The sequence below is a fragment of the Myotis daubentonii genome, chromosome 1 (assembly GCF_963259705.1).
Source record: "Myotis daubentonii chromosome 1, mMyoDau2.1, whole genome shotgun sequence".
NCBI lineage: Eukaryota > Metazoa > Chordata > Mammalia > Chiroptera > Vespertilionidae > Myotis > Myotis daubentonii.
Window position 1 is genome coordinate 55928824 of NC_081840.1, and position 27037 is coordinate 55955860.

The 27037-nt window shown below is 39.5% G+C and overlaps 1 protein-coding gene across 1 annotated transcript; it reads right to left on the reverse strand.

Moving 5' to 3' along the window:
- Positions 1–18692: 18692 nt before the first annotated feature.
- Positions 18693–21219, reverse strand: LOC132227852 (nuclear nucleic acid-binding protein C1D-like). The gene is made up of 2 exons (XM_059683465.1): positions 20763–21219; positions 18693–18892 (listed from the first exon to the last, which is right to left on the reverse strand). Exons 1-2 carry the CDS (start codon positions 21217–21219, stop codon positions 18693–18695), a joined length of 657 nt encoding a protein of 218 aa, XP_059539448.1.
- Between the last annotated feature and the right edge of the window lie 5818 nt (positions 21220–27037).

Sequence of the window (27037 nt, forward strand, 5' to 3'; positions counted from 1 at the left end):
TCTTACCCAATAGACATCTGAGTTATATCAGTATTAGAAAAAATTTATTGTAGTGTGAAGAAGTATTACTAGAGATAAAATCATCGCAGGTTAATTAAAGGTGCAGGTTATCAGGAAGATATAACAATTCTGAATTTTGATGTACCTAATAATATTGAGTCAAAAATACATAAAATTAAATGACAGAACTAAAATAAGAAATGTACACATCTACCAGCATACTGGGAGACTTTAACATACCTTTGTAATAATAACTCAAGCAGGGAAAAATAAACCCAGTAGGGATATAGATATTAATCACACAATTAACAAAACTGCACCCAGGTGCTTCATACTATACCACATATCCAAGCATGAATGGAACATTCACTAAGATTGGTTGCATACCAAGCCATAAAGCAAACCTAAGTAAATTCTAAAGCATCACTATAGAGACCACATTTTCCAATCACAATAAGATTATATTCAATAATTAAGTGGTAATTAAATAAGACAATATTCCTGCTCCCAACAATGTTATACTCTAGAAGCCAAGATGTAGAAAAAAGCAACTAATTAGAATAAAAGACAGGTTATGTTCTAATAAAAATGCAAAAAGCAATTTTGAGGAGATATGAAGGAACAACTGATACCAACTAGTGGGATCAGAAGCAATCTAATGGATGTGGTAACATCTGGACTGTACCTTAAATGATAAGGGTAACAACCTTCCAGGTAAGGGTACAAAATTAAAATTTAATGCCTAGAATTTTGGGGATCATCATTAAGGTCAGTTTTTCTAAAGATTAATAACCTTTCTTTTGACATAGGCCTCTTTTTCAAATTTATTTTTAATGAATACAATAACATAAAATTACAATGAAAACCAAATACAGTGAAATACAATTATAAAAATACTAGAGGCCCAGTGCATGCACTGGGGAGGGGGGGGGTCCCTCAGCATGGCCTGCCCCCTCTCACAGTCTGGGACCCTCAGGGGCAGGAGTTGACCAGGCAAACGGGAAGGTGATGCCCATCACACCTCTGCTGCTGCCACTGCCGGCAGCGCAAGCCTCAGCCAGCCCGGGTTACCTGAGCCTCAGGTGGCCCAGGGAGTCTGGGCAGCTGCCATCTGAGGCTTGCCTGTGTCTTGGGTGACCCTGGGCGGCTGGGCAGCCACCATCTGAGGCTTGCCTGTGCCTCGGGCCAGCCCTGGGCAATTGGGGGGTAGAAGGGACTGGGGGACTCCAGAGGCAGGCGCCCTAGTGGGGCTGAGGGGACTAGGTGCTGCCATCTTGTGGCTGTGGGCGCTGCCATCTTTGAGGGCATGACAGTCAATTAGCATATTCCCTCCTTATTGGCTGTGGGTGCTGCCAACTTTGAGGGTGGAGCAGTCAATTAGCATATTCCCTCCTTATTGGCTGTGGGCGCCACCATCTTTGCAACGGTGTGAGGGTCAATTAGCATATTCCCTCTTTATTAGATAGGATAATGTGTGTGATATTATAACCATATATGTGTGAGTTTAATAACAATCAGAATTTTAAAGTTATGATGAACTATAAACAATATATTTCAAGAGACCTGCAACTTTAATGTAATATAAAAATACCTGTAATTTCCATTGGTGATAAAAATTATAGCTGCTAATACTATAGTGCAGCCGTGGGCAAACTATGGCCCGCGGGCCAGATCCGGCCTGTTTGAAATGAATAAATCTAAAAAAAAAAGACTGTACCCTTTTATGTAATGATGTTTACTTTGAATTTATATTAGTTCACACAAACACTCCATCCATGCTTTTGTTCCGGCTCTCCAGTCCAGTTTAAGAACCCATTGTGGCCCTCGAGTCAAAAAGTTTGCCCACCCCTGCTATAGTGACTGGTGCCCTGCACTCTTTATCAAAGGAAATACTAAACTTCACTTAAAAATTAGTGCAAATAAAGATCCCCTTTTCTCCCAAAATTTGATCTATAAAAAGTGTTATCTATACTAATAAAAAGGTAATATGCTAATTATACCGGGAGACCTTCCAGGAGACCTTCTGGACAAAGCCATGGTGGCAGGACTGAGGTAGAGGTGGTTAGAGGCAATCAGGCCGGCAGGGGAGGGCAGTTGGGGCCAGAAGACCAGCAGAAGGGGCAATTGGGGGTGAGCAGGCTGGCTGGGGGGGCAGTTTGGGGCAAGCAGGCAGGCAGGCAGGTGAGCGGTTAGGAGCCAGCAGTCCCCGATTGTGAGAGGGATGTCCAACTGCCAGTTTAGGCCCGATCCCAAACTGGCAGTTGGACATCCTCCAAGGGGTCCCAGATTGGAGAGCGTGCAGGCTGGGCTGAGGGACCGCTCCTCCCCCGGGCACGAATTTCATGCACCGGGCCCCTAGTCCTATATAATAAAGAGCTAATATGCTAATTAGACTGGACAGAGGAACGACCTTCCGGAACAACCTTACGGAATGACCAGTGGGCGAGAGGTAGGGCCGCGAGGCAGCTGGGGCTTCTGTGAGGGCCGAGTCCCTTGCATGAATTTCATGCATCAGGCTTCTAGTAGAAAATAAAATATAAGCTCTGATCATGAAGTACTTTAGGTGTTATATTATAAAAGAAATTTTAACTTTGTGTGTGTGTGTGTGTGTGTATGCGTGTGTCAGGGAAGGCACAATGGGTGTGATGTAGGTATTGACTAAACATTTAAAGTTTTATGTTATTTTGTTGTGTTTTTCCTCTCCTTCATTATTAAATTGTTAAGTGAGGTCAGTGCTTTCTCCTCAACTCTAAATATTTTCAGAAATATTCTTTAAAAATACATACTCTTATATAGAGTGCAATAAAAATGAATGATAATTTTGGATTGGAGTTGCAAATACTTTTTAATTTCAAGCTGAAGGCTGAAAAGGTCCTAAAGCTCAAAGTATTTCTGTGATTCCTTTATTGCATACTAGAGGTCTGATGCACGAAAATTCATGCAAGAGTAGGCCTTCCTTCCCCCGGCTGCTGGCACCAGCTTCCCTCCAGCACCTGAGACCTGGGCTTCCCTCCTCTGGCCACCAGCAGGCACCTGAGACCCGGGCTTCCCTCCTCAGGCTGCAGGCAGGTACCCAGGATGCAGGCTGGCTTCCCTTGGGCTGCCCACAGGCACCTGGGACCTGGACTGGCTTCCCTCCAGCCCCGGCTTCATCAGGAAGGATATCTGGAATGATGTCCAGAAGACCTCCGGTCTAATTAGCATATTATCCTTTTATTATTATAGATTATAGCAAATGAACTGTTACCACTTTCAGAATATTACATTCAAGTCTTCATCTACCACCTCTTGTTTGCATAGCATGTCTGTTTTAGTTGCCTGACCTGTACATGCCTCATTTTGATAATCTACCTTAGTCTATTTCTGTGCAATGAAAAACAGTCCAGTTCAGTATTCCACACTTCAATATTAATTTGTCTTTTCAGCTATTTCAACAGAGGATATGTGTCCTCTGCTACAAGTTGGCTCAAATCCATCTGTCATTTTATTGACCTACTGGAAACAATGTCCAATGTATTCCAACTCACAGATTGAGTTTGCTTTAGCCACACATGAAACCAGGACACTGTTAGTGTCTGTTTTTTAAAAGAACATTCACAAAGACAGAGATTTGCCATATGAGAATAAATATACATCATAAAAACTAGCATATGGAACAAGAAATAGGAGCTTTCAAAATTTCAAAGGTTAAGCAAATCACTCAAAATTACAATCATAAGTGGATGATGTATGCTTTTACTGTTGACCCAGGAACGTTCTCATGCATTTCCTTTTAATGCTGCTTTATAAAGGGCATTTTCCCAATATTTTTAGGAGAAGCACTGATCATTTTAAAATAGAATATCTGTTTACAACAAAGAAAAAAACCTGGGTACTTTGGAGAGAAAGAAGCAAATTATTTCCCAATATAAATTTTTCCTTTAATAAACACATTTATGAGACCAAGAGATAGGGTGAAAGATTTTTTAAATTTCCTTAAGGGCATGTGATCCTTAATGAAATTGTACACAGAAAAATCCAATATAAGTATAATTTTAGTTCCCCTTATGTGTGGTGCAGCTCGTTGCATTATGAGAGAGGGTTGCTGTTATTTATTTTGTGATTTACATGGCCCCAAACAAATAAGAAACTGGCAAACAGTCATTCCATAAATGTGAAGTGGGCTGGACTAGTGGGATTTTTCTTAAATCCCTAACCAGGAGGAGTGCTGTGTTTTATTTATCAGGTGAAAGGAGAAGCCACTGACAGGACAAACAGAAAAGCCTCGTTGGAATTAGGCTCTGTTCTCAGACTCTGTTTCCCAATGCCTCTTTCTCTAGGCAAGAAGCAAATTGTTCAGGATGACACCCAGGGTTGCTCTGCCTACAAAAGCTACTAAACACCTTCTCTGTTACCCTGGGTAGTTAGTTTATTTAAAATGACATTATTTGCTAGATTCAAAAGAGGAATAATTCTCAAAGTGAATCTCAGGAGGACTTCTAAGAATAAAAGACTCTCCACCTCGTCCTACATATATTAATATGCATTTTGGAAAATAGTGATTTTGAAAATCCATACTTCACAGACTGCTATATAGATTTTCAATTGCATTTCAATTTCAAATCAATTCCTGCATTTGCCAGACACACTGGTCTTAAAAATTGATTCTTTTTTGTTGCTGTTGTTAATTCAAAACTATGTGTATATATTTTTGAAAGTTATAATCGCAAACAATATAAAGCATTAATTTTAAAACTGAAACAAATTAGATCATTGTTAAGAATATGAGCATAATTGAAGAGAGAAATAGAAGGCAACCTTTGACAATTATCTTAAACGAGTAGAAAAATACCACATGATCTCACTCATTCATGGATAATAGAGACCATTATAAACTTTTGAACAATAATAGATACAGAGGCAGAGCTGCCTCAAACAGATTGTCAAACTGCAGCGGGAAGGCCGGGGAGGGTTGGGGGGCAGGAGGGAGGGGGGTAAGAGATCAACCGAAGGACTTGTATGCATGCATATAAGCATAACCAATGGACATAAGACACTGGGGGGGGGGGGTAGGGGAGGCTAGGGGACTGTCAAGGGCGGGGGGGGGGGGGAAGGACACATATGTAGTACCCTTTGTAATACTTTAAGCAATTAAATGAAAGAAAAGAAAAAGAAACATTGAATCTATATATATAAAGAGTGTAGGGAAATGTTTTCTCTTAATAAACTTTCATGATTACTAATAGCAATTAAAAAAAAAAAGAATATGAGCATAATTGAAGAGAGAAATACAAGGCAACCTTTGACAATTATCTTAAGAAATGAGTAGATTTCCAAACTTTAATTATTGGCTATAATTCATTTCTATTAAATTAAAATTTATTTTCATGCACAAATTAACTAGCAAATTTTATCTGTCATATAGATTGCTAATCTGGGTTCAAATCTTAGCTCTTCCTCTTTCTAGCTGCCTGACCTTGTAAATCAAAAGTACTCAGAAACAGTAAAATGAGGATAAAATTATCTTCCTCTAAAGTTTTGAGGATGAAATCAGATAATGAATGAGAACATGCTTTGTAAGCTATAAAGTGTTACTGAAAGATTAAGTATCGCCAGTGCTTTTTAAAGTACAAACTGAGATATCATTACTCATATTTGATATATTGTAAAATGTCTCTCAACCCTTTTGTCTTTCTGAACCTCTCCCCTCTCTGGATTGGCATGAAAACTTATTGTTTCTGCCAAATGAGTCTGGATGTGAACAGCCATTTATTTGAAGACATGTGTCAACATTACTTGCCAAAAAAAAGAAAAGTTACAGTACATGGTATTACAAAAATCACTGGGCATTGTTAGTATCTCAGTATTTAATACAGAAAATATTAAGTCAAATGTATGAAAATGACTTTTCTTGTGGATCAGAAAAGGCAAAATTTTGGCAATTTCATTGAAATAAGAACAAAAATATTTTAATTCTATTTAGGATCCATTTCAATGAAATAAAGAATTATTAATTGTCTTGAAGACACACGCACAACAAAAAACAAAAGACAAATAATAGTCATAGACTGAAACATCAACCATTAGTAACAATTTGCTTTTTCTCCCATTCAGTTGTTACGTGTTATAGTTGGAACTAGATTTTAGGTTCTTTTGACAATGCAGTTAGATAACCAGTTGCAGGATGACTGAAAGAGGACTGCTTAATAATATTGCCCTGATCTATTATAAGCCTTTTAACTTTTAAACAGCTTCTTATTCTGCTTATGAAACTAATAAATGCTTAGAAATTTGAAAAATACTTCAAGATATAAAGAAAAAAGAACTCAACCTCTGTTTAACCATCCAGCAATAAATAATGCAAACTTACTTGTATATTTCATTTCAAATTTTTTCTCAACACTTATATTTGGGCATAATTGAAAGGAAATTGTGCATGTAATTTTGTACTCTTCCTTTTGAAACTTGGAAGTTGTATCATAGGTAGTTTACCAGTATGATGTTAATTCACTTTTGGTAAACGTAATTTTTATAGAGAAAGTAATATTATGTAGGTGTGTCATATCCTACTGAATCATTCCACAACTGTTAGACATAGAGTTGCATATCCAATATTTTAATGAACATTACTATATTTACTATTTTTTCTTTTTCATATTTTTTCTTGTGATGAAGTTTAATAGAAATAGAATTACTGAGTAAAAGAAAGGACTCTTTTCAATGTTCTTGATACATATTAGTACTTTCCCTAATTTATACTCTCACCAATAGCATTTGATAATACCTGTTCAACATGAAATATTATCCCCTCAAAGTGCTATTAAATGTCTCAGTTCTCTTTTTAAAACATATTCTTTTTTATTTTTAAATTGAGTTTTAGAGACAGAGGAAGAAAGAAGGAGAAAGAAACATCAATCTGTTGCCTCCCATATGCATCAGGGATCAAACTCACAAACAGGGTATGTGCCCTGACTGGGAATTGAACTGGAGACCTTTCAGTGGACAGAATGATGCTGAAGCAACTGAGCCACACTGGCCAGAGCTAAATGCCTCAGTTCTTACTGTGAGTGTCCACCTGCCAACTGTACCCAATACTATATATATATATATATATATATATATATATATATATATAGCCAGTGTTTGTGATGACCAAATGACCAGTCACCATGAGATGGTCCTTCCCTTCCTCAGCCTGGGACTGGCAAGTGGGGTGAACAGCTGACCTCTTGGTCCTTGCCCCCAGCCTGCAGGCTCCGATGGATCAGCGATGGTGAATGGGGGAATCAGGGTGGGTGGTGGGAGGACCAGGTTGGCTGTCAGGCCATTGGGATCGCCAGCTCATCCCCGGCTGCTCGGGGGCTTAGGCCTGTAGGAAAGCAGGTGCCGGCGACTTCACCTACATGTGTGTGCGCCAGGCCAGCCACTGAGGGAACATGCTGCCTGCTTGGGGCCACTCATGCAGGTTGGATAGGTCGCAGGCACGCCCTGCAGCTTCCATCAGCACCTCAAACCCCAGCAGCAGTGGCAGCGGCAGCAGCAGTGGCGGCGCCTGCCTGAGTGGGCAGCATGGTCCATCAGTGGCCGGCCCAGCACACGCGCATGGAGGTGAAGTTGCTGCATCTTTCCCGCAGGCCTGAGCCCTCAAGCAGCCAGGGATGAGCTGGTGATCCCAACAAGCTGACAGCCCAGCGGTGAAGTCGGTGTTTGGCCTGGGGACTGGCAAACGGGCGGAAGATGGCCCTGATCACAGGTGGCTATGCCCTAGAAACCCTACCCACATGATTTCGGGCACTGGGCCTCTAATAGATTATAAATATGTAGTTTGATTATTTTAATTCTTCAATAGAAAGCTTTTTCCACACTGAAGAAACTGGTTTTGCCCTGGCTGGTTTGGTTCAGTTGATAGAGCACCGGCCTGCAGACTGAAAGGTCCCAGGTTTGATTCCGGTCAAGGACACATGCCTGGATTGTGGACTCAATCCCCAGTGGGGGACATGCAGGAGGCAGTTGATCAATGATTCCCTCTCATCATTGATATTTCTATCTCTCTCTCCCTCCCCCTTCCTCTCTGAAATCAATAAAAATATATTTAAAAAAGAAAATGGTTTCACTTTAATGATATTTGTGTTATTTTGACACAAAAATATACTTTGACTCTGTCACTATAGTACCAATAAATTAATAGCAAATATTTTTTAGTTATCTATATGGATATTTAATTTACTCAACAAATAGTTACTAAGCACCTACTCAGATACTTGGAATCAGGTACTAGAATTTGAACATACAACAGTAGAAATTAGAGTTAATAAACAACTAAATAATTACAAAAAGTAATTTCAGATAAAAATTTCTAAGAATGAAATGTTTGTTATAGAGAGGACTGGGAGGGTTACTACATTAGATGGCCTGGTCAGGGAAGGTTTCTCTGATGAGCTGACATTTGAGCATGGATATACAAGTCTTTATAAGTCTCTAGCCTTATAAAGTTTAGTAAGAACCAAGTCCTTGAGGTTGGAATAAATGGACAACATGAAGAGGAAAATTTAAATTACTTAAATTCTTGTAATGTGAGAACCAAGATGATAGGTTGGAAGTTCAATGGAGCAGAATTTTGAGTCAAGACTGAACTGCAGCCGAAACCGGTTTGGCTCAGTGGATAGAGCGTCGGCCTGCGGACTGAAAGGTCCCAGGTTCGATTCCGGTCAAGGGCATGTACCTGGGTTGCGGGCATATCCCCAGTAGGAGATGTGCAGGAGGCAGCTGATCGATGTTTCTCTCTCATCGATGTTTCTAACTCTCTATCTCTCTCCCTTCCTCTCTGTAAAAAATCAATAAAATATATATAAAAAAAAAAAAAAAAAAAAAAAAAAAAAAGACTGAACTGCAAAGGTTAAATTCCTAGTTTCATTGGGTATGGAATCTTTTTCATGTTAATTACATTCTAATGAGGAAAGCCACATGCAAATGAAGTAAACTAAAATTGGGCTAAGTAGCTATAGTGTGGGAAGGAGATTGGGAAATGTTTATGTAGTATATAGAAGAGGAGATCTCAGCAAGATGGTCTTGAGTTGTAAATGAATGAGATCTGAATCTTGGAGATGGAGAACTTGATTGTTTTGTTACATGCTTAAGGTAAGTATAAGGGAACTGAATGTTTTCTAGAATCCACATTGGCTCATATGTTTGGCCTAGAGGATTTTGCTGCAAAGGAAAAAACTTGAAAAGTTAATGAATTTTCAAGCTCATTTTTCTGGTAGTTTTATGAATGTGTGTAGGTTTCTAGCAAGGATGGCTGCATGTTATCATAAATGATTGACCTATTTATCATTGCCACTAAGGACACTCAAAGCCAGCCAAAGGTTTTTGATAGACAGATGGAGGAGTCAAAATAAGCAATAAATATATGATAATTATTGTCTGACCATAGAAAAAGGGAGTTGAATTATATTATCTCTATTGCTTTTCAACTAAAAATATTTTTCCCCTGCTGTGACAGCTTGTCCTTAAGATGGCCACCATTGATTTCTTCTCGTCCTGTCTGCCCATGTAATTCCCCCATTAAAAGATAGAATCTGTTTCTCTCCTGCTCCCTTCCTCTTGAACCTGGGCCTGCCAGAATGATTTGCTTGGCCAATAGAGTAGGATGAAAGTAAGGTTCTGGGACTACGGAAGCTAGGTCATAAGAAGCCTTGCCATTCCTCCCTGGAATGATCATTCTGGAGCTACCATGTAAGAAGTCTGATTACCCTGAGACCGCCATGCTGTAAAGAGCACAAGTCACATGGAATGGCTCTGAAGGGAGAGACACCACATAGAGAAAGAGAAGAGAGGGAGTCCAAGGAGCACTGAGGCACCACACATATGAAGTGATGAGACCAAGCTGAAAGTGGGTCCTTCAGCTGCTCTCCCAGCTGATGCCTCTGGGTCACAAATGAACCAGTTGAGCCCTTCCCAAATTCCTTACCCAGAAAATGATCGTTATTTTCAGAAACTATGTTTAGAGGTAGTTTGTCACCAGCAATAGGGAACCAGACCATCTAAATTGTCTAAATTAGACCCTCTAGTCAGCAACTAAGACTATAGAAACTTTAAACAAGGTAAGGCATCCTATATAATAAAAGGCTAATATGCAAATAGACCGAACAGTGGAACAACCAAACAACCGGTCACTATGACATGTGCTGACCACCAGGGAGCATGTGCGGAACATGGCGGGCATTGGCTGCAGCGGCATGGTGGAGCAGGTGAGCGGGGGCACCAGACCAAGGCAGGGCGCCAATCACTGTCATCGGAGCAAGCCTCTGGTGGTTACTGAATATTCTTTGCTCCTGCATGTAGCGATCCCACCCAGCACTCATACCTGCTCCTGGCACTGGCCCCGCTCACACTCCCTACCAGCACCAGCCCCACTTGCACCTGCAGCCAGCACCGGAGCCACCACTCTTACCTGCTGCCAGTGCCTGGTGCCAGTCCCGATCACTCGATGCCATCAGCGGGTGCGAGCAGAGGCTGCCGGCCCTGATCGGCCCTGAGGGCTTCTCCACCTCTCCCTACTCCTGAGGGGCAATCAGGGCAGCAGCCGCCACTCACACCAGCTGATGGTGCCTGCCCCACTCGCACCTGCTGCTAGCGCCAGCCCCAATCTCTCCATGCCATCAGCAGGTTCAGGCGGGGCCGGCGCCATCAGCGCATGGGAGCAGTGGCAGCAGGAGTGGGGCTGCCAGCAGACAGGGGACTGGGGGCCATGGCAGGAGGGGCTGGGTGGGGGCACAGAGGATGGGCCGAGACCTGCCCCTGTGCCTACCGCAGCCTCGTGGCCCACAGTTCCTTTCAAGGAGCATGAATTCATGCACTGGGCCCCTAGTACATTTATAAAAGCAAATGTTTAGCCATGGCACATCTGCTTCCCAGGCAGTTTTGTTAGATAATTGTATAAATTTATTGGGGGGGGTGTCTCTTATTTAAGTCAACTAATATGGGTGTCTAATAATTGACTGAGAGAACTCCCTTTTCTTAAGGAGCAGTACAAGAAACCTTAATAAAAGCAATAACAAGGGTGGGCACCTTTGAAAATTTAGGAAAATTTCACAAAATAGGTGACACATGATGATGATCATTAAAGGACTTCTTTTTCAAGAAAATATTAATAGTTTGTGAAAAAATACATTATTTTCTGGATCAATTAACCATTTATTCTTCTTATTCACTACTACAAGGAGCTTGAGTATACTTTGTTTAAATAATTATCTTTAAAGCACTGCTTTCCTGAGACCGGGGTGAATTATCTCAAAGAAATATTATCTTTCAATTCCTTCTCCTGAGATGTTTCCAAAGTGCAAATACAAGAACCAAGAATACTGAACAGTATAAAGACGATATAGTATTAAATGTCCAGCTAATAGTGAATCATATGATTCAATTCAACAGAGAAGGCTCCACTAAGTCTGTAATAAAAAAGTAATGAGGTTTTATAACAAAACTTGAAAGCCCTCTCTGAAATGCAGATAGAAATCTTTTCAATACAAAGACAAGATTTACAATTGAACACTGACAACGCACAGTGTGAAAACCATAACTGATGAACTTTGAATATGCAACAATCTTTAGTTAACTACATTAATCAAAATGCACTGCAGTGCAATAACTGCATCTCATCATTATGCCTCTTTGCACTTTCAGTATGAAAGGAGAGCAGAGAGGGGGAAAGAAAGTGCAGTCCAATGGAAACACACACACACTCCCAGAGTTGAATCGGGAGCAATAGCATTTTCAAGCTGTAAAGAACCTGAAAAAAAAACAGAATTCACATTCCTCATTTTACAATTGAGGAGGCAAGATGCTCAATAAGAGTTGCTCAAGGACACAGCAAAAGTTTGTACCAGAAATAAACTAAGAATCCATATTCTGACTCCAGACTCACAATTAGGTTTCTTCCCCTATGGTTACATAAATTCCCACAATTAATCATTTTTATGGATATTTGTGTTTCTAGTAATGTGTAGTCAAAAAATAATATTTGGATTTATTTTAAATAAAGTCATTAGTCAAACATAATTGACTATCAATTAACAGAAGGAGAAGGAAAGCCAAGGCCAAGCTTTGTCCAGAATAAGGATGAGACATCTTATGTTCTAAAATACCAGGAGCACTGCTTGTTTTTGTTCTGTCAGTCTTCTTCCTAAAAACAAGTCAAATTCTATTGCACTCCTGCATTTTTTCAGGCTCTCTGTTAGGCATAAAGGAAATTATTTAAAAAATGACTAAAATACAATCCCTGATCTCAAGGAGCAAAAAATCTAGTCCATAGCCTTTCTGTAAATATAAAACTGTTAAAATAAAACAAACAAAAAGGAGGATCTTTGATTTGACCTTTTGTCTCATTTGACCTATTCAAAAGCAGAGATAAGGTATATCTTGGCTGGAAAAAAAAGAAATTTTCAAACACCCTAAGTATAAAGACACTAATGTGGTTTGTCATGAATCTACACAGCAGCAGTTTAATGCAGGTTGAATCAAATCTAAAATCTATCTTTTAGTGGAACAAGCTCTTGCAGATGTATATTTATTTTTTCATAGTTAGACATTGTACCACCCACAAAACCCTCTTTCTTCCCAAGCTAGCGCAGCCTGCCATCACAGTGTGGATGCGTGTTGGGTTACAAAGTCCTTTGGATTTAAAGGTCAATTAGTTTGGTTCCACTTTAATTAGAAGCCATCATAATAGTGCTGTGTGAGTAATATATAGAGGCATAAATATTGACATCAATTTTTGTCAGATATTCTGATATCATAAACATCATGTAAATCTAGGCACTAGCAATCAATTTGTACATAATAGACTAATTTTATTAGAACTGTATGACTGCACTGTTCCGTTTTTTGAGTCCCTCTCGTCTTGCTACATTAAATCATCGTTTTAAATCATGTCATAGTGTTCCTCACAGCAAGCAATCAAAAACAGAAAATTTAAGTTTATTGGATCTTTGCCTAATTTAATGATTTTTTTTCCGAGTTGTGCTCTCTCTGAGCCCTGCAATGATGTTTTGGCCCTGTGCCTAGAAGCGCCTCCATGTTGCTCAGAGCTGGGTGAAGTACACACCAAAGCAACAGCAAGAAAAATTCCTGCTGTTTCTGGAATCTGGTGAGACTGCTAGTAAAACAATTTCTGTTCAGTTAGCCTGCTTGGTGGGGAAGTTCTCTGATTGCTGAAAAGGTGACCAAGAGACCAGCCGGTGTTGCTCAGTGGTTGTGCATCGATCTATGAACCAAGAGGGCACAGTTCAATTCCTGGTCAGGGCACATACCCAGGTTGCCAGCTCAATCCCCAGTCGGAGATGTGCAGACGGCAGCCGATCAATGATTCTCTCTCATCATTGATGTTTCTATCTCTCCCTTTCCCTTCCTCTCTGAAATAAAAAGAAAATATATATATATATTTTTAAAAAAAAGGTGACCAAGAGTCCCTGAGCCAGGAACATCAAGGGAGCCCTCTAGTCAGATGCTTCTCAAACTATGATCCACGGATATATCTGCAGGGGAGGGGTCCTTGAATTGCCTATGAAAATAATTTTGAATTTTTATTTCAAATTAATTTTTTTATTATTATCTACTATTTGTAATCTGTTTCTCTCTCCTAGGATTTAAGCATCATGAAGGCATTGATTTTGTCCATTAAGTTCTTGGATATATCCCCAATGCTGAGAACATTTCTAGCACAAAGTAAGTACTTATTTGCTCAATGGAGTAATTAAGATAAGCAAATATTGAGTCAATTGGATGACCACCATATAATGGAGAGTGGTCCCAGAATTTTAGCAGCATTATTTGGGCTTATATTTATAATCATAGTGGGTCAAGAAATCAAGTCTAACTTTATGGCAGTATTTCTCAAACTAGGGTTCATGGGTTCCTGGATTCTATGCAATGTTCCCAAGTGTCTATAAATTCTCAAGGGGGAGAGCCTCTGATCAGGTACAATTTTCTCACTTTCCTCAAAGTGGAGGAAACTGAGTCCCAAAGAAGGAATATAACTTTTTCAAGGCCAGTCAGTTAGCAGTAGAGCCAGAATTAGCATCTGGGTTTCTTATTTCTTGGCCATGTGTTTTTCTCATTCCACTGCACTAATATCTCCTTATACTTCTTGATCTTCTGTTCTGAAAGTTCTAACCATAAAATCCAAAGCTCAAACCAATCATTTGAGTAAGAAAAAGAAATCATTTTATTGACAATGGTTGTTCCTTTTCTTGCTTTGCAATATGTTATTTTTTGATGATGTTGACTTAAAATATATTTAAACCTTGAAGCATTTGTAATTTGAATGAGTTTACTATCTTGGTTGCTTCTTAGTCTATTTTATCTTATCAAAATTATGAATGATCTGAGGACCTGAACCATGTTTTTACCATGTTATTTACCATCATCTAACTTCCAAAGGGTTTTCCACTTAGAATAAAATACAAATTGTACAAGGAACACGTTCTTGATATCAAGAATATAAACCAAATTGGATTTATGTCTGCCCCCCAAAATGGGAAAAACTCTCAGAAGCTGAGAATCACTGTTCCAATTACACCCCTCTCTAAATAATGATTTTTCTGCCTTTCTCTCAAACTTTCCTTTGACTCAGAAAATTACCTCTTTCCATATGCAAGTCCTGGGATGTATATCTTACCACTTTCCTACAGAGAAACATAGCCTAGTGTGGTACACCAGGACTGAACAAAAACATTGCCTCAGAAAGTTATTAGATATTGTCTTCAGTTACCTTTTTTCTTGATATATATATTTTTTCATGTTTGAATATATTTTTATTGTTGGTAGTATTATAGATATCTCCCATTTCCTCCCTTCCAGTTACCTTTTTCTATATACTCATATGAGTTAAAACAATTTATAGACTTATTAATTCAAAATTATAAAGTATGATTTAAGGAAATCATTGGTATGGTTTTTATCAAGATTTTGTAAAATATCCAGCCAGGGGCAGTGCTCCATTAGGAGGATTGTAGACTTTTTTTCACAGCAACATAGAGTCACTGAGTTAGAGCTGGAAGACATTGGGATTATCTGATCCAACCCAGTCAATAAAGAAACTGAGGCCCAGCAAAAGGAAATTATTTGCATAGAGACACCCAGCTAGTCAGTGTGAGACTGGGATGTGACAAAAGCTTCCAAACTCCCATGTCAATATTTCTTTTACTTTAATAACACACAAGGAATTCATATTCAACAAATATTCTGTAGTGCTTATTATAGTGCTTATGAAAAATTCCTGATATAGAGCCAAAGATGTTTCAGGAGTTGAAAATTCAGTCATGGTAGGTCAGAGGTCCCCTATAGGGCTTTTCCCCAAGCTCTCACTGATGATATATACCAGCGATGGGGAACCTATGACACGCGTATCAGAGATGACACGCGAACTCATTTTTTGGGTTGATTTTTCTTTGTTAAATGGCATTTAAATATATAAAATAAATATCAAAAATATAAATCTTTGTTTTACTATGGTTGCAAATATCAAATATATTTTATATGTGTCACAGAACCAGAGTTAAGTTAGGGTTTTTCAAAATGCTGACACACCGAGCTCAAAGGGTTCGCCATCACTGATATATATCAATTAGTCCTCTTCCATAAAGTATTAACTATACCTTTAATGTGCTGACAATATCTGATTTTAACTTTCACTAAGCCATCATTGTATTTTCTGAAAAAGATGATGCTTTTACCAAAAACATAGTTCAGAAGCACAAGATTTCACTACCTCTGGTAGGTTTTCCATCTCAGGAATAAGTCAGCCACGTTTCCTTATCTCCACTGTTGGCATTGACCTGGCTCCAGCTGATTCATCACTGACTCAGTCAGTTTGTCATTCTAGCCACCGTTCCTAGGTTACAAGTTCTGGTCATCATGGTGGAGATGAGGTGGTAGAGGAGGCAATATCTTATTAATGATTTTTTTAAAAAAAATTGTAGAAGTGTGGTGATAAAAATTTGAGCCATCATAAGTATGTTTCTATTTAAAGTAATGGGATTAACAGAAAAATGACTATGACAAAGATCATGCCTTCTTGGAGTTTACAATCTAGGCATATATAGAAACTGTGGTAGAAATGACAAGAGAGCTGGCAGTAAAGAATTTCAAGAGATTAGAGTAGGAGAAGACATATAATGGGAGTGGGGAAGGGTGCAATCAGGGATGATTTAACATCCAGAGCCATATCTAGATGCCATCAGAAATGGAGTTGATTTGGGCGTTGTTTCTGCCTCCACTCTGGCAGTAGCTGAGCACTTAGGGTGTATGAGCAGTAAGCCTTGAGAATTGGATTAATCATTTGGTGTTTGATTGCTTGCTTCACCATCACTGTGGAAATGGTGGCTCTGGGCAATATTATAGACTCAGCCTCAAAGTCCAAGTTGTAAACAGGCTTTTTGAAACTCTTGTGGAAAGTAAGCCTCTACTTTGTAAGTTCTTGCTTTGAAAGGAGCAACAGGCCACTTGGTCTTTGTTATATTCCCAATAGTGCAAACAGTATAGATTTTTAACAGAAGTCAAACACAGACTAACAAATATTTAAAAAGTAAAGCTGATTTGTACATTCTGTTGAATGTTCTTTACCTTACACATTCAATTGCTAATTCCTGCCAAGTATATTCCCAAGTCTTTGTCTAGTCCTCAATATCACTCTAACTCTGGAATAATTCTGCTCATTCTTCACACTGCATTCACACAGAACTTCTAATTCTCTTGTTTAAGGATCATCTGGCCTTGCTTAACATCCTACAGTGGGTCTTGTTACCCATCAAATGAGTTCCAAGTTCCCAAACATGGTGTTCAAAACTTTTCTTTTCCCTAAAGCATTTACCCTTTCCCTTAAATACATCCAAATTCTAACCAAGGTTTTCCTAATGTCAAGTTCATGTACCCATTCCTTTGTAAATGTTGTTCCCTATGCTTAGAATTTCCTTCCCTGGTAGGTACTTAGAGAATATCTAATCATTCTTCAAGACTCCTCTCTGTTATCACTGCCTCCATGAAGCAATTCACCACACAGATCTACTGCTCTGTTCTTATGAACATTAATTATTTACATACACCCGGGATAGTATGCATTTCTTTTCATTGTAATATCTTGTTTACATGCCTGACTGTGACTTCATGGTGTGTGGGGACTCTCTTTTTCATCTTTGCATCCCATAGCACTCTCTAGTTTGCAGAATAAGTAAAAGTCAAGCATTTATTACATTAGTTGTTTTTATGCTCTGACTACAGATTTGTTTGTTTTTTTTAAAGTTGGCTGAGCTAAGACCCCTGGATATTAAATGAAATTCAAAACTGTCAGTGAGAAATCAAATCATTTTTATATGAGGATGATCACAATAGTGTAGGCAAAATAGAACATTTTATGTTAAAAACAAGTGACTGATCTTAATAACAGCTGGGCAAGTCAAAGGACAAAGTCACTTGCTAGTTCCTTGGGAGCAGGGACTATTTTTTCATTCTTTCTTATCACATGCAGCATCTCGTAAAGTGTGAGACACAAAGTAAACCCTCAGTAAATTCTGTGGAAAGAATGAGTGGTTACAAACATGTGGATGCAACTCTATATTCTAAACTTGCTACTCATTGTCCCTTGCCTCAGACTATTACTTAAACTAGCTAATATAAAAATTAGTCAGCAATGTTGGTCAATCTCAACATTAGCTAGTATGATTAACCATTAAGAAGTATCTCATTATCTTAGTATCATAGATCTTATATACTTAAGATCTATCTGAATTAAATATCTGGGATATTTTAACCTTAATTTTTCTCCATATAATTTTAGATCCAGCAAGTTGGTTGATTGACCATTTTGAGGTCAAGGATGCCAACATGAGCACCTCTGCATATGCCTTTACAATACCCGACATGTAGTAGGCCCTCAACAAATGTCTGCTGAAATGAAATAGCTAACCTACATTATCAAGGTACAGAATTTAGCTATAGTACTCACATACAGATATATACAAATATATGGCATTTTAAAAAACAGAGAAAGAATGTGTACCTGAAATAGAAATAATTTAAACTAAGCACAAAGAATGAAGATGTGCATTTTAAAGGTTTGGGCAGCCAAGTCAAATAGTGTAAGAAACATGAGTTTGGGGATCAGCTAGACCAGAGTTTTATTTCTAGCTCTATGATTTAACTGTTCAGTGCCCATGGGTAAAGATTTGTGCCTCAGTTTCCTCCCCTGGCAACACTGAGCTAATACCATCTTTTTAAGAGACAGTGGTCAAAATTAAATAACCTAATACATCTGAAAGCACCACTGCGCCTGATACAGACCTACCACTCTGTGATAGTTTATTATGGTGATGGCTGCTCAGCCTTTCTTCACCCTTTCTGCAGTAGCTGTTGCTGATGTCCTACTGGAGAATCATGACCCTTTTCATCAGTGGTTCTTTTTATTTTATTTTTTCCATCACCTTTTATCCCCTCTATGCCCTCTTTCACCTCTACCCACCCTATTCCCCTGCCCCTGCAATCACCACACTGTTGTTCATGTCCATGAGTTATCACTTTTTTTTCTTTTTTGCTCAATTTCTCCAACCCTCCTGCTCCCACACACCAGAGTCATCTGACCGCATGCTAAAGTTTAAGAACCACTGTTCAATCAAGCAAAATAGAAACAGACTCATAGATTGAGCAGCGGTTCTTAAACTTCAGCATGCAGCAGATGCATTGGCAGGGCTTGTTAAAACACGGTTGCTGGGCTCCTCCAGCAAAGCTTCTAATGCAGTAAGTATGGGGTGGGGCCAAGAATTTGCATTTCTAACAACTTCCCAGATGCTACCCTTGCTGCTAATCCCAGGACCACATCTAGAGAACCACTGCTTCTGAGAACCACTGCTTTTTGCTTCTGCTATTATAAGAAGTACAGCAAGAAAAAAAAAAGACATTTATGGGTTCTTGAATGTGGAAATCTCTGAGGCTATTCTGGGACTTGAATGTACAGAAATAATACTCTCGCTTACCTACACATGGAAAGACTGAAATCAGTTCATGTTTGCCAGTGGTTCTCAATGGAGAAGCCCTGAGCAACTACCAGATGGGCTGAGAGGCAACGACAAGGGAGAGGGCAAAAGACAGCAATTCTCAAGCCTCCAGACCACCTGAGTACTACTATTTTGAAAAGTTCTCTTTTGCTAACTCTATTAGAAAAGAAAGAACTACTTCAGAAATTATATGTATTGAATGTACACTTATCTCTAATATTGTCCAACTTTATAACCAACATACACTGAGTGGCCACATTATTATGACCACCTGATGTTTGTAGGCAAATTAGCTATAATTTCGCACTGAAGTTGCTAGAGGGCCAGACAATTATAAATAGGGAAGCAGGTTGTTTACCACGACAGTAGAAGCGATTTTTTTCTGAAGATATGGGTGAACAATGCGATTTAACAGCCTTTGAACATGGGATACACACACACACACACACACACACACACACACACACACACACACACTGAGTGGCCAGATTATTATGACCACCCCAGGAGTACTTCGTTGGGCCACCTTTTGCCTTCAATACTGTGGCGATTCTTCTTGGCATTGACTCCACGAGATGTTGAAAGGTGACGCGAGGAATCTGACACCATGCCTGATGAATAGCACTGTCCAGTTCTGTGAGATTTGATGGTTGTGGAACCAGCTGCCTGATGGCTCTTTTAACTTTGTCCCACAAATGACTAGTTCCATTTTATATGTGAGGAAATTTGGGCATAGAATGGCTAAATGAGTTGCCCAGGCCACACTGATAAAATATAGAGAGCCAGAATTTGAACCCAGGCAATCCTGCTCAACACCTTTGCGCGTGGCCATACACTACCCAAAGCATTGCATAGAGAGACACAATTAAGGAAGATGCATGGAGGTAAAAGATGACACATGAGATTGGTTCAAATTATTGCTTAGAAAGCCATCTTTATTTCTTCTTGTATCCTTGAGCTCAGTCGGTACTGGACACTTTCTGCTTCAGAAGTCAGCAGGTAGAGCCACACTGATTATGTGCACTGACTTCTGGTCTATTGCACTAATTCCTTCAATACCCCACAGCATAGAGAGAGTGTGTCATAATAAATTGTCTCGATCCTGTGCATTAGTGCTGGCCACTCTCCCACAAACAATGTCAAAATCATAGGCAATTGGCACAGAGTCATTGTGACAATATGTAAATTACTTGTAAAGTGAATTTGATCTCATGTAATAAATGCTATTATTTATTGTTAATTTGCTAACAATATTTTAATACAGTAATTGAGGTCATGGAAGATGTGGGCTAAAGATGAAACCATCTATAACTTGATTTTAAGCAAAATTGCATTACCCAGGTTTATGAAATATGCTAAGGAATTAAAAGGCAAATGCAATGCTTACATTTGGTATGAATAGATATGGAAACATAACTGTAGAAAGAGACATAATGTGCTATAGGATTAGAAGAGAGGTTTAGAAGAAAAGATCAAAGGTGTCTGCTGTCTCTAAAATTGCTTGGTTCTAGGATCAGTGTCCCCTGACCCACCTAGGTCTTTCCTCAATAAAACAAAGAAACATCTCATTAAATTACATGGCCTAGTTTTTTGTTTGTTTGTTTGTTTTCTGGGGGGAAATATATTTAGCATTAGAAATTTAAATGTAAATATTATATGAATTCAAGAAGAAATACATTTAAACCATGCACTGCCACATAATCATCTATTTTGTGCAAAACAATAAAAATGATGTACTTTTTGAACATGTGTACATCAAAACCAAAAGGTAATTTTTACTTTTTCCTTTACAGGCAACTTTGGCTGCATTTTCAGGTTTTGGTTCCCAGCAGGCATTTTTTATAAATCTGGAAGCTGCACATCTGTCCAGCTTGGCAGCCTTCCCCTTGTCTGTCATTTCCTTGACTCTGTTCATGTACACTCTGATTCTTTCCAATTCTCGCTTTACCGGATGTTCCTTGGGATTAACCCCATGAGTTGCCAAACAAACCCAAAACATTGAATTTAGCATGTAAGCAGAAACTAAATCTACTTTTGCTTGTTCAAGTGGATCCAACTTCTGCAACAGCTCATTTCCAGAAATAGACATCATGGTCGCCAGCCTGTCATCCACAGCACCAATGGAATTCTGAAATGCTGATAAATACTCATGAATTTCTGCTGGCAGGTCTTTATTCATTTCTTCTTTGGCCATTATGACGAACTGTGTGCTCCCTGAGGGCCCTCTTCTGATTGCAGACTGCCGACTTCTTATATTCTCACTTGGAGAAGGTCTACATTACTAATTCTTAGTAATCTGGGGTACCTCCTCAACTGCATGCTTTCATAATTAATCATCACATGTCATTTGTCTTTTCAAGAAAAGCCCTCCACCAATTGCCTGCGCAATCTTCTCTTTTGAATCCAGCTATCAGATCAAAATCAGGTTTAGCATCTGTGAAATTAACCCTCAAGAGTGAAATCAGTTTTTAATGATAAGGTCTCAAAAGTGTTCTGCAAGTATAAGGTATTAATTGGGTGCTGTAATTATTATTATGCAGCCACTTCCCACAGTGATGACCTTTGTGCTCCTCTACCTCTCCTTCATCTGCTCTATTTTATGTTCTGTCATTTTTGAGGGCTTAAAGCCTCTCTTCTTTTCTGGAACCTGAAACTCTGGTGTTCTTTCTTCCACCCAATTCTGCCTTCTGCAAGCTGGGCTAACCTTTCTCCAAGCCCAGCATGCGCTGTAGAGAGAAAGCCGGCCTTGGCTGTGATTGGAGATAGTCACCATTCCTCCTCCCACATGCAGCCAAGCAAAACCATGATGTCTGACTCCCATTTAGCTTAGCCAATGTCCAGAGCAGGAAGATCTCCTGAAGGAAGCCACTCACCCACAAAGACCTTAAAACAAGCCTCCTTTATGTTGTGCCCTTTGTTCAGAAGCCTAAAGTTCTGTGTTCTCTTTCTCACATCAAGTCATGAGTCCTCCTCATCCAAGGCCTGTAGTCTTGTTGAATAAAACCCATCCAATCACTACTCCCTCGGTTCTGTTTTTTTTCTCCATTCAGCTGTGTGTCGATGATCCCACTGTTCTCTGTGCCTCATCCTGCTCTCCCAAACAGGACTACCCATCCTGTTCATCACCCAGCCTTAGCCAGCATTTCAGGCCAAGTTCAAATCCTTTGCAGTAGAGCTGTGGGCTCTACATTGGTTCCATATAGTTTGCTTCTTCTAGATTCAAATACCTGCTGAAAAGTTCTCTCTTCTAGAATTAGTTCCTCCCTCTTCTGGGCTTTCAAAGCACTTTGCTTATTATTCAATGAAAAGACCAAATTGTACTACAAATATTGTTTACATATACCTGACTGTACAGCATATTCATAATAGCAGAATCTGTATTTTGTTCATTTTTATCATTTAAAAAGATGTAACAAAGCCTGATCTATAGTGGATGCCCAACAAACAATTGTTAATTAAAATAATAAATAATTCTCCAAAATTCTCCTCTCTGTATGTGTGGGTATATATATAATTTGTGTACATGACCCTGTTACGCAAGTACAAGAGTTTATCTTGGGACTATACCAAAAAGTGGAATTGCTGGGTCATAGGTACATATAGATCAGTTTTAGGAGCTAATGACAAACTGCTTTCCAAGATGGCTGTACCATATTTCACTCCCAGCAGCACTGTATGAACATTAATGTGAACCCATTTCCTAACACTTGGCATGTTGGCGTGTGAATATTTTGCACACTACATGAGTATAAAATGGAATCTCACCATGGATTTAATTTTCATTTCCCTGATAATAAATGATGCTAAACTTCTCTTCATATATTTATTTATACTTTCGTCCATTTATCTGTTACTCATTTTGCTTATTCATTTGTTTTTTTACATCTTTTTCATACCAGTTTCTTGTAGTTATATACATTGGAAATATTTTCCCCACTTGCAACTCTCCTCATTTGTAACTACTGTTTTAGGGTTCATTTACTAAGATTAATTTTAATTTGGTCATTTTTATAAATATTTTATTTTGTATTCAACAGCTTTTGTGTTTTGTTTTAAAAAATATCTTTCTCTGCCCATTTTAAAAGGGCATAATATTGTAACTCAGAAAACCTGTGTTTGTGTCCATATTCTACCATTTATTTTCTGTGAGATCTTGGTCAAGTTATTTTATTTCTGTGCCCCCTCTAATTATTTTTTTTATTAACAGGTCATATTATGGTACCATATATAGATTGCCATAAGGATTAAGTGTGCACATGTGCTTTATATATAAAGTGTTATACTGTATGCATGTTAATTGTAATAATGGTTAACATTCATTTGTGTGTAACTAGGATGGCCTGGAATTTACAAAATGAAAAGAATACCAGAACAGGATTCAGAAAACCAGAGTTCTAGACCCATTTCAGCCATAACCTTTCTTAGACATGACTTTTAACCTTCATCAGCCTCAGATTATCCTACATTATAAAAGGCTAATATACAAATTATCTCCTCGGGAGTCTGACTGACCAGGAGTTTGACCGCTTGCTATGATGTGCACTGACCACCAGGGGGCAGCACGGAATGAAGGAAGGCCAGGGCCGGCAGCAGGGGGAAGGAAGGCCCTAATCGGCCCTGATCGCCGACTAGGTCTAGGGACCCTACCCATGCATGAATTTCGTGCACAGGGCCTCTAATGATCTATAGAATAGTTACAGTATCTGTCTCGCTGTGATGCTGTGAGCAAGTGGTGTTGCTTAATTAACAGGGCTGGGACTAGGGTCAGGTAAGTGAGGCACTCCCCTCAGGTGCAAAATTTAAAGAGACACCAAAAATATTATAATCAAGGTAAGTATTTAATATTTTTATAAATAATTTGATATTTTTAAAATATAAATTAGTACACAATTCTGGAATGAACCAGATATCAATTGTTTTCAGATATCAAAATTTTTAATTAAAATGTGATGTTATTTTTAGGAGGAGTATTTGTTTTCCATATTTGAGAAACTATTACACAATTATCTATTACAGAATGGCCAGAGGTTGAACCAGAAATATGGGGGCAGGGTTGGGGAGATAATCATTTGCAGCTTTTAAGGCTCGATCTTTGCTCTTTTCAGCAACGGTGGATGGTGGCTGTTCAGCTGGCAGGTGACAGTTCTGAGGCGCTGGAAGCCCGTTTGCAGCTGATCGGCTATTTTCACTATTGATGAGTTACTCTCTGCATCACAGCTGACTGATCGCAGCCGGCTGCGTTCCTTGGCCCTGTACCTCTTCCCTTGGAAGCTAATGCCAATAGCAAAGGTGCTGCTTTCCCTGTGGCTACTGAAGCCTCCCTCTGCCTTAGGAGAAGCAAGGACAGTAAAGGGGTTTTCTCACAGACACAGTGTGCTCCCAGCACATAATAAATAATAAACTGAAACTCAGCCAGCTGGTGACAGGATTGGCTGGTGATAGGGACAGTTTGAGGCTGAGGAGTGCTTTTAAAGCCTTATAAACACTGACCATCTTCCAGCTCTACATGCTTGGAAGGTCCCAGTAAGTCATAGGCTGGATATAATTTCTCGCTTTGGAAGCACCTCATGATGAGATTTACCGAAGAGGCAGAAGAGACTTTCAGATCTTTAACACACATTCAGGGGTAGGCTGAAGAAGGATAAATGTACTGCATGTAATAGTCAGGCATACCCTCTGTTTTTACTGTTGTGAATATTGAATTCCAAATGGATTTAATCAAAATCAATAACAAAATGTACAGTAATGAAGTAAGTAAAATGCAGTAATGTATAGGCCAAGAGGTTGAATGGGGGATATATTAACAGAAAAGCAGCTTTACTAGAACAACTCATCCCTCTTGTAGAAGCTTTCTTCACCTAATATAAGAAAACTAGTGGCCCGGTGCACGAAATTCATGCATGGAGGGGTGGGGTCCCTTAGCCCAGTCTGTACCCTCTCCAATCTGGGACCCTCGGGGGATGTCCGACTGCCGGTTTAGGCCCGATCCTGCACCGGCAGTCAGACATCCCTCTCACAATCGGGGACCATTGGCTCCTATCCACTCACCTGCCTGCCTGCCTGATTGCCCCTAACCACTCTGCCTGCTGGCCTGATCTCCCCCAACTGCCCCCTCTTCTGGACTGATCACCCCTAACTGCCCCTCCCGATGGCCTGATCGCCCCCAACTGCCCTCTGCCAGCCTGCTCACCCCCAACTGCCCCCCCTGCTGGCCTGCTCTCCCCCAACTGCCCCCCGCCAGCCTGCTCGTCCCCAATTGCCCCCTCTGCCGGCCTGCTCACCCCCAATTGCCCCCCTTCCCCCACCAACCTATTGCCCCTAACCACCTCGGCCTTGGCCCTGCCACCATGGCTTTGTCCGGAAGGTCTCCTGGTCTAATTAGCATATTACCCTTTTATTAGTATAGATAAGAAGGAGAGGCAAAGCTCTAGAGGTGGGCCACGTGGGTTCTTTACAGAACTTTTAAAAATTATCTTCTCAGCAAATTTAGTTTGACAGGCCCTGTCCGGGTGGCTCAGGTGGTTGGAGCATAGTTCTGTAGACCAAAAGGTTGTGGGTTTGATTCCCAAACAGAGCATATTCCTAGGTTGCAGGTTCAATTCCCAGTGGGGGTTCGTACAAGGAGGCAACCAATGGACATTTCTCTCTCACATCGATGTTTCTCTGTGTCCCCCTCTTGTTTTCTCTCTCTCACCCTCCCTTCTCCTTTCTCTCTCTCCTCCACCTCTCTCGTCAATGGAAACAGACCCTCCAGGGGAGGATAAAAAAATTTTAGTTTGACAGGATTGGGCTACAGCTAGAAAGACAAAATAAAGAAATCCATTTATAAGATCAGAAGTCTGACCTATGGGTAGATGGCCCAAACACTGTCCTTTCAGATTGGCTTGTAAAGGAAAATAAAAATGACTGGTTTTAAAATTATCATAATTATTTTCTAAAAGTTAAGTGATTCTAAAATGTTTTATATATACCTTTGGTGCATATGCATGCATCCTAAAGTTAAACGGCAAAGAGCACAATTGTTGAAAATTGTCTACTTATTAAATTTATATCCTAAGAGGTAAAAGAGGAAAATGTATTATATAGGATTGGTCAGAAAGGCCCAAGGTGATTTTTGAATAATCAATATTTTCCAATATATTCTATAGCCTTAAAACAGAGAAAAATAACTGATCCCGACATTCACTAGAAATCTGTTTTGGTGTTTTTTTTAAGGAAGCTTAATAATTCACTGGGAAAGATTGTCTATAATACAAAGACTTCAAAGAGTATTTTACCAAGAAGGAATAGCACTCCCATTTTATAGGAAACCAAACTGAAGTCTGAGAATATTAAGAGGTCTCACTATAAATCGCTGGTTGAACTCTTTCACTCATTTATCATTTCTATTTCTTTCTTTACAATTTCAATTTATTTTTCCCTTCTCATATTTGGCTGTTACTCCTCTCAATTAACCTCTGTGTTACCATCTGCACTCCCTCATTTCCTTCCTCTTCTGTCTGTTTTCCCATTTCTTCCTCATCTGACTATGCTTCTACTCTCTCCAGAAGACTTAAAAGAGGGGGAAAAAAATAGAGGCAACAAAGAGGGGAAATCACCTACTTTTAATCATAGATGGAATAGCTGATTTAAGCCAAGGGGTACCATCTTTTGAATATGTCCTCTTAAAATGGATGAACGGATCAGGAAGAGGGAGGGAGGAAAGGAAGGAAAGAGGGAAGAAATTAAAGGGGGAGAAGGAAATAAATGAACTATCAATATTTGCTAGTCCTGCAATGATTAAAGTGAACTTCCACGTGCCAGTCCTGTGAAATGCCTGAGCGTTATTGGAGACAAACACTAACATACACAAACATTATTAGAGTCTGAGCAGCAGTAGCTGCTGCAGGGGTGGAATGACTCAGAATTCAGAAATCAGGCACATTCCGTGGATGGCCTAGTGGCATTTCCTACTCATCCTCAAGGGACTCCACCATGACTGGAATAATAGAAGTCAAACTTCAATCAGGCCC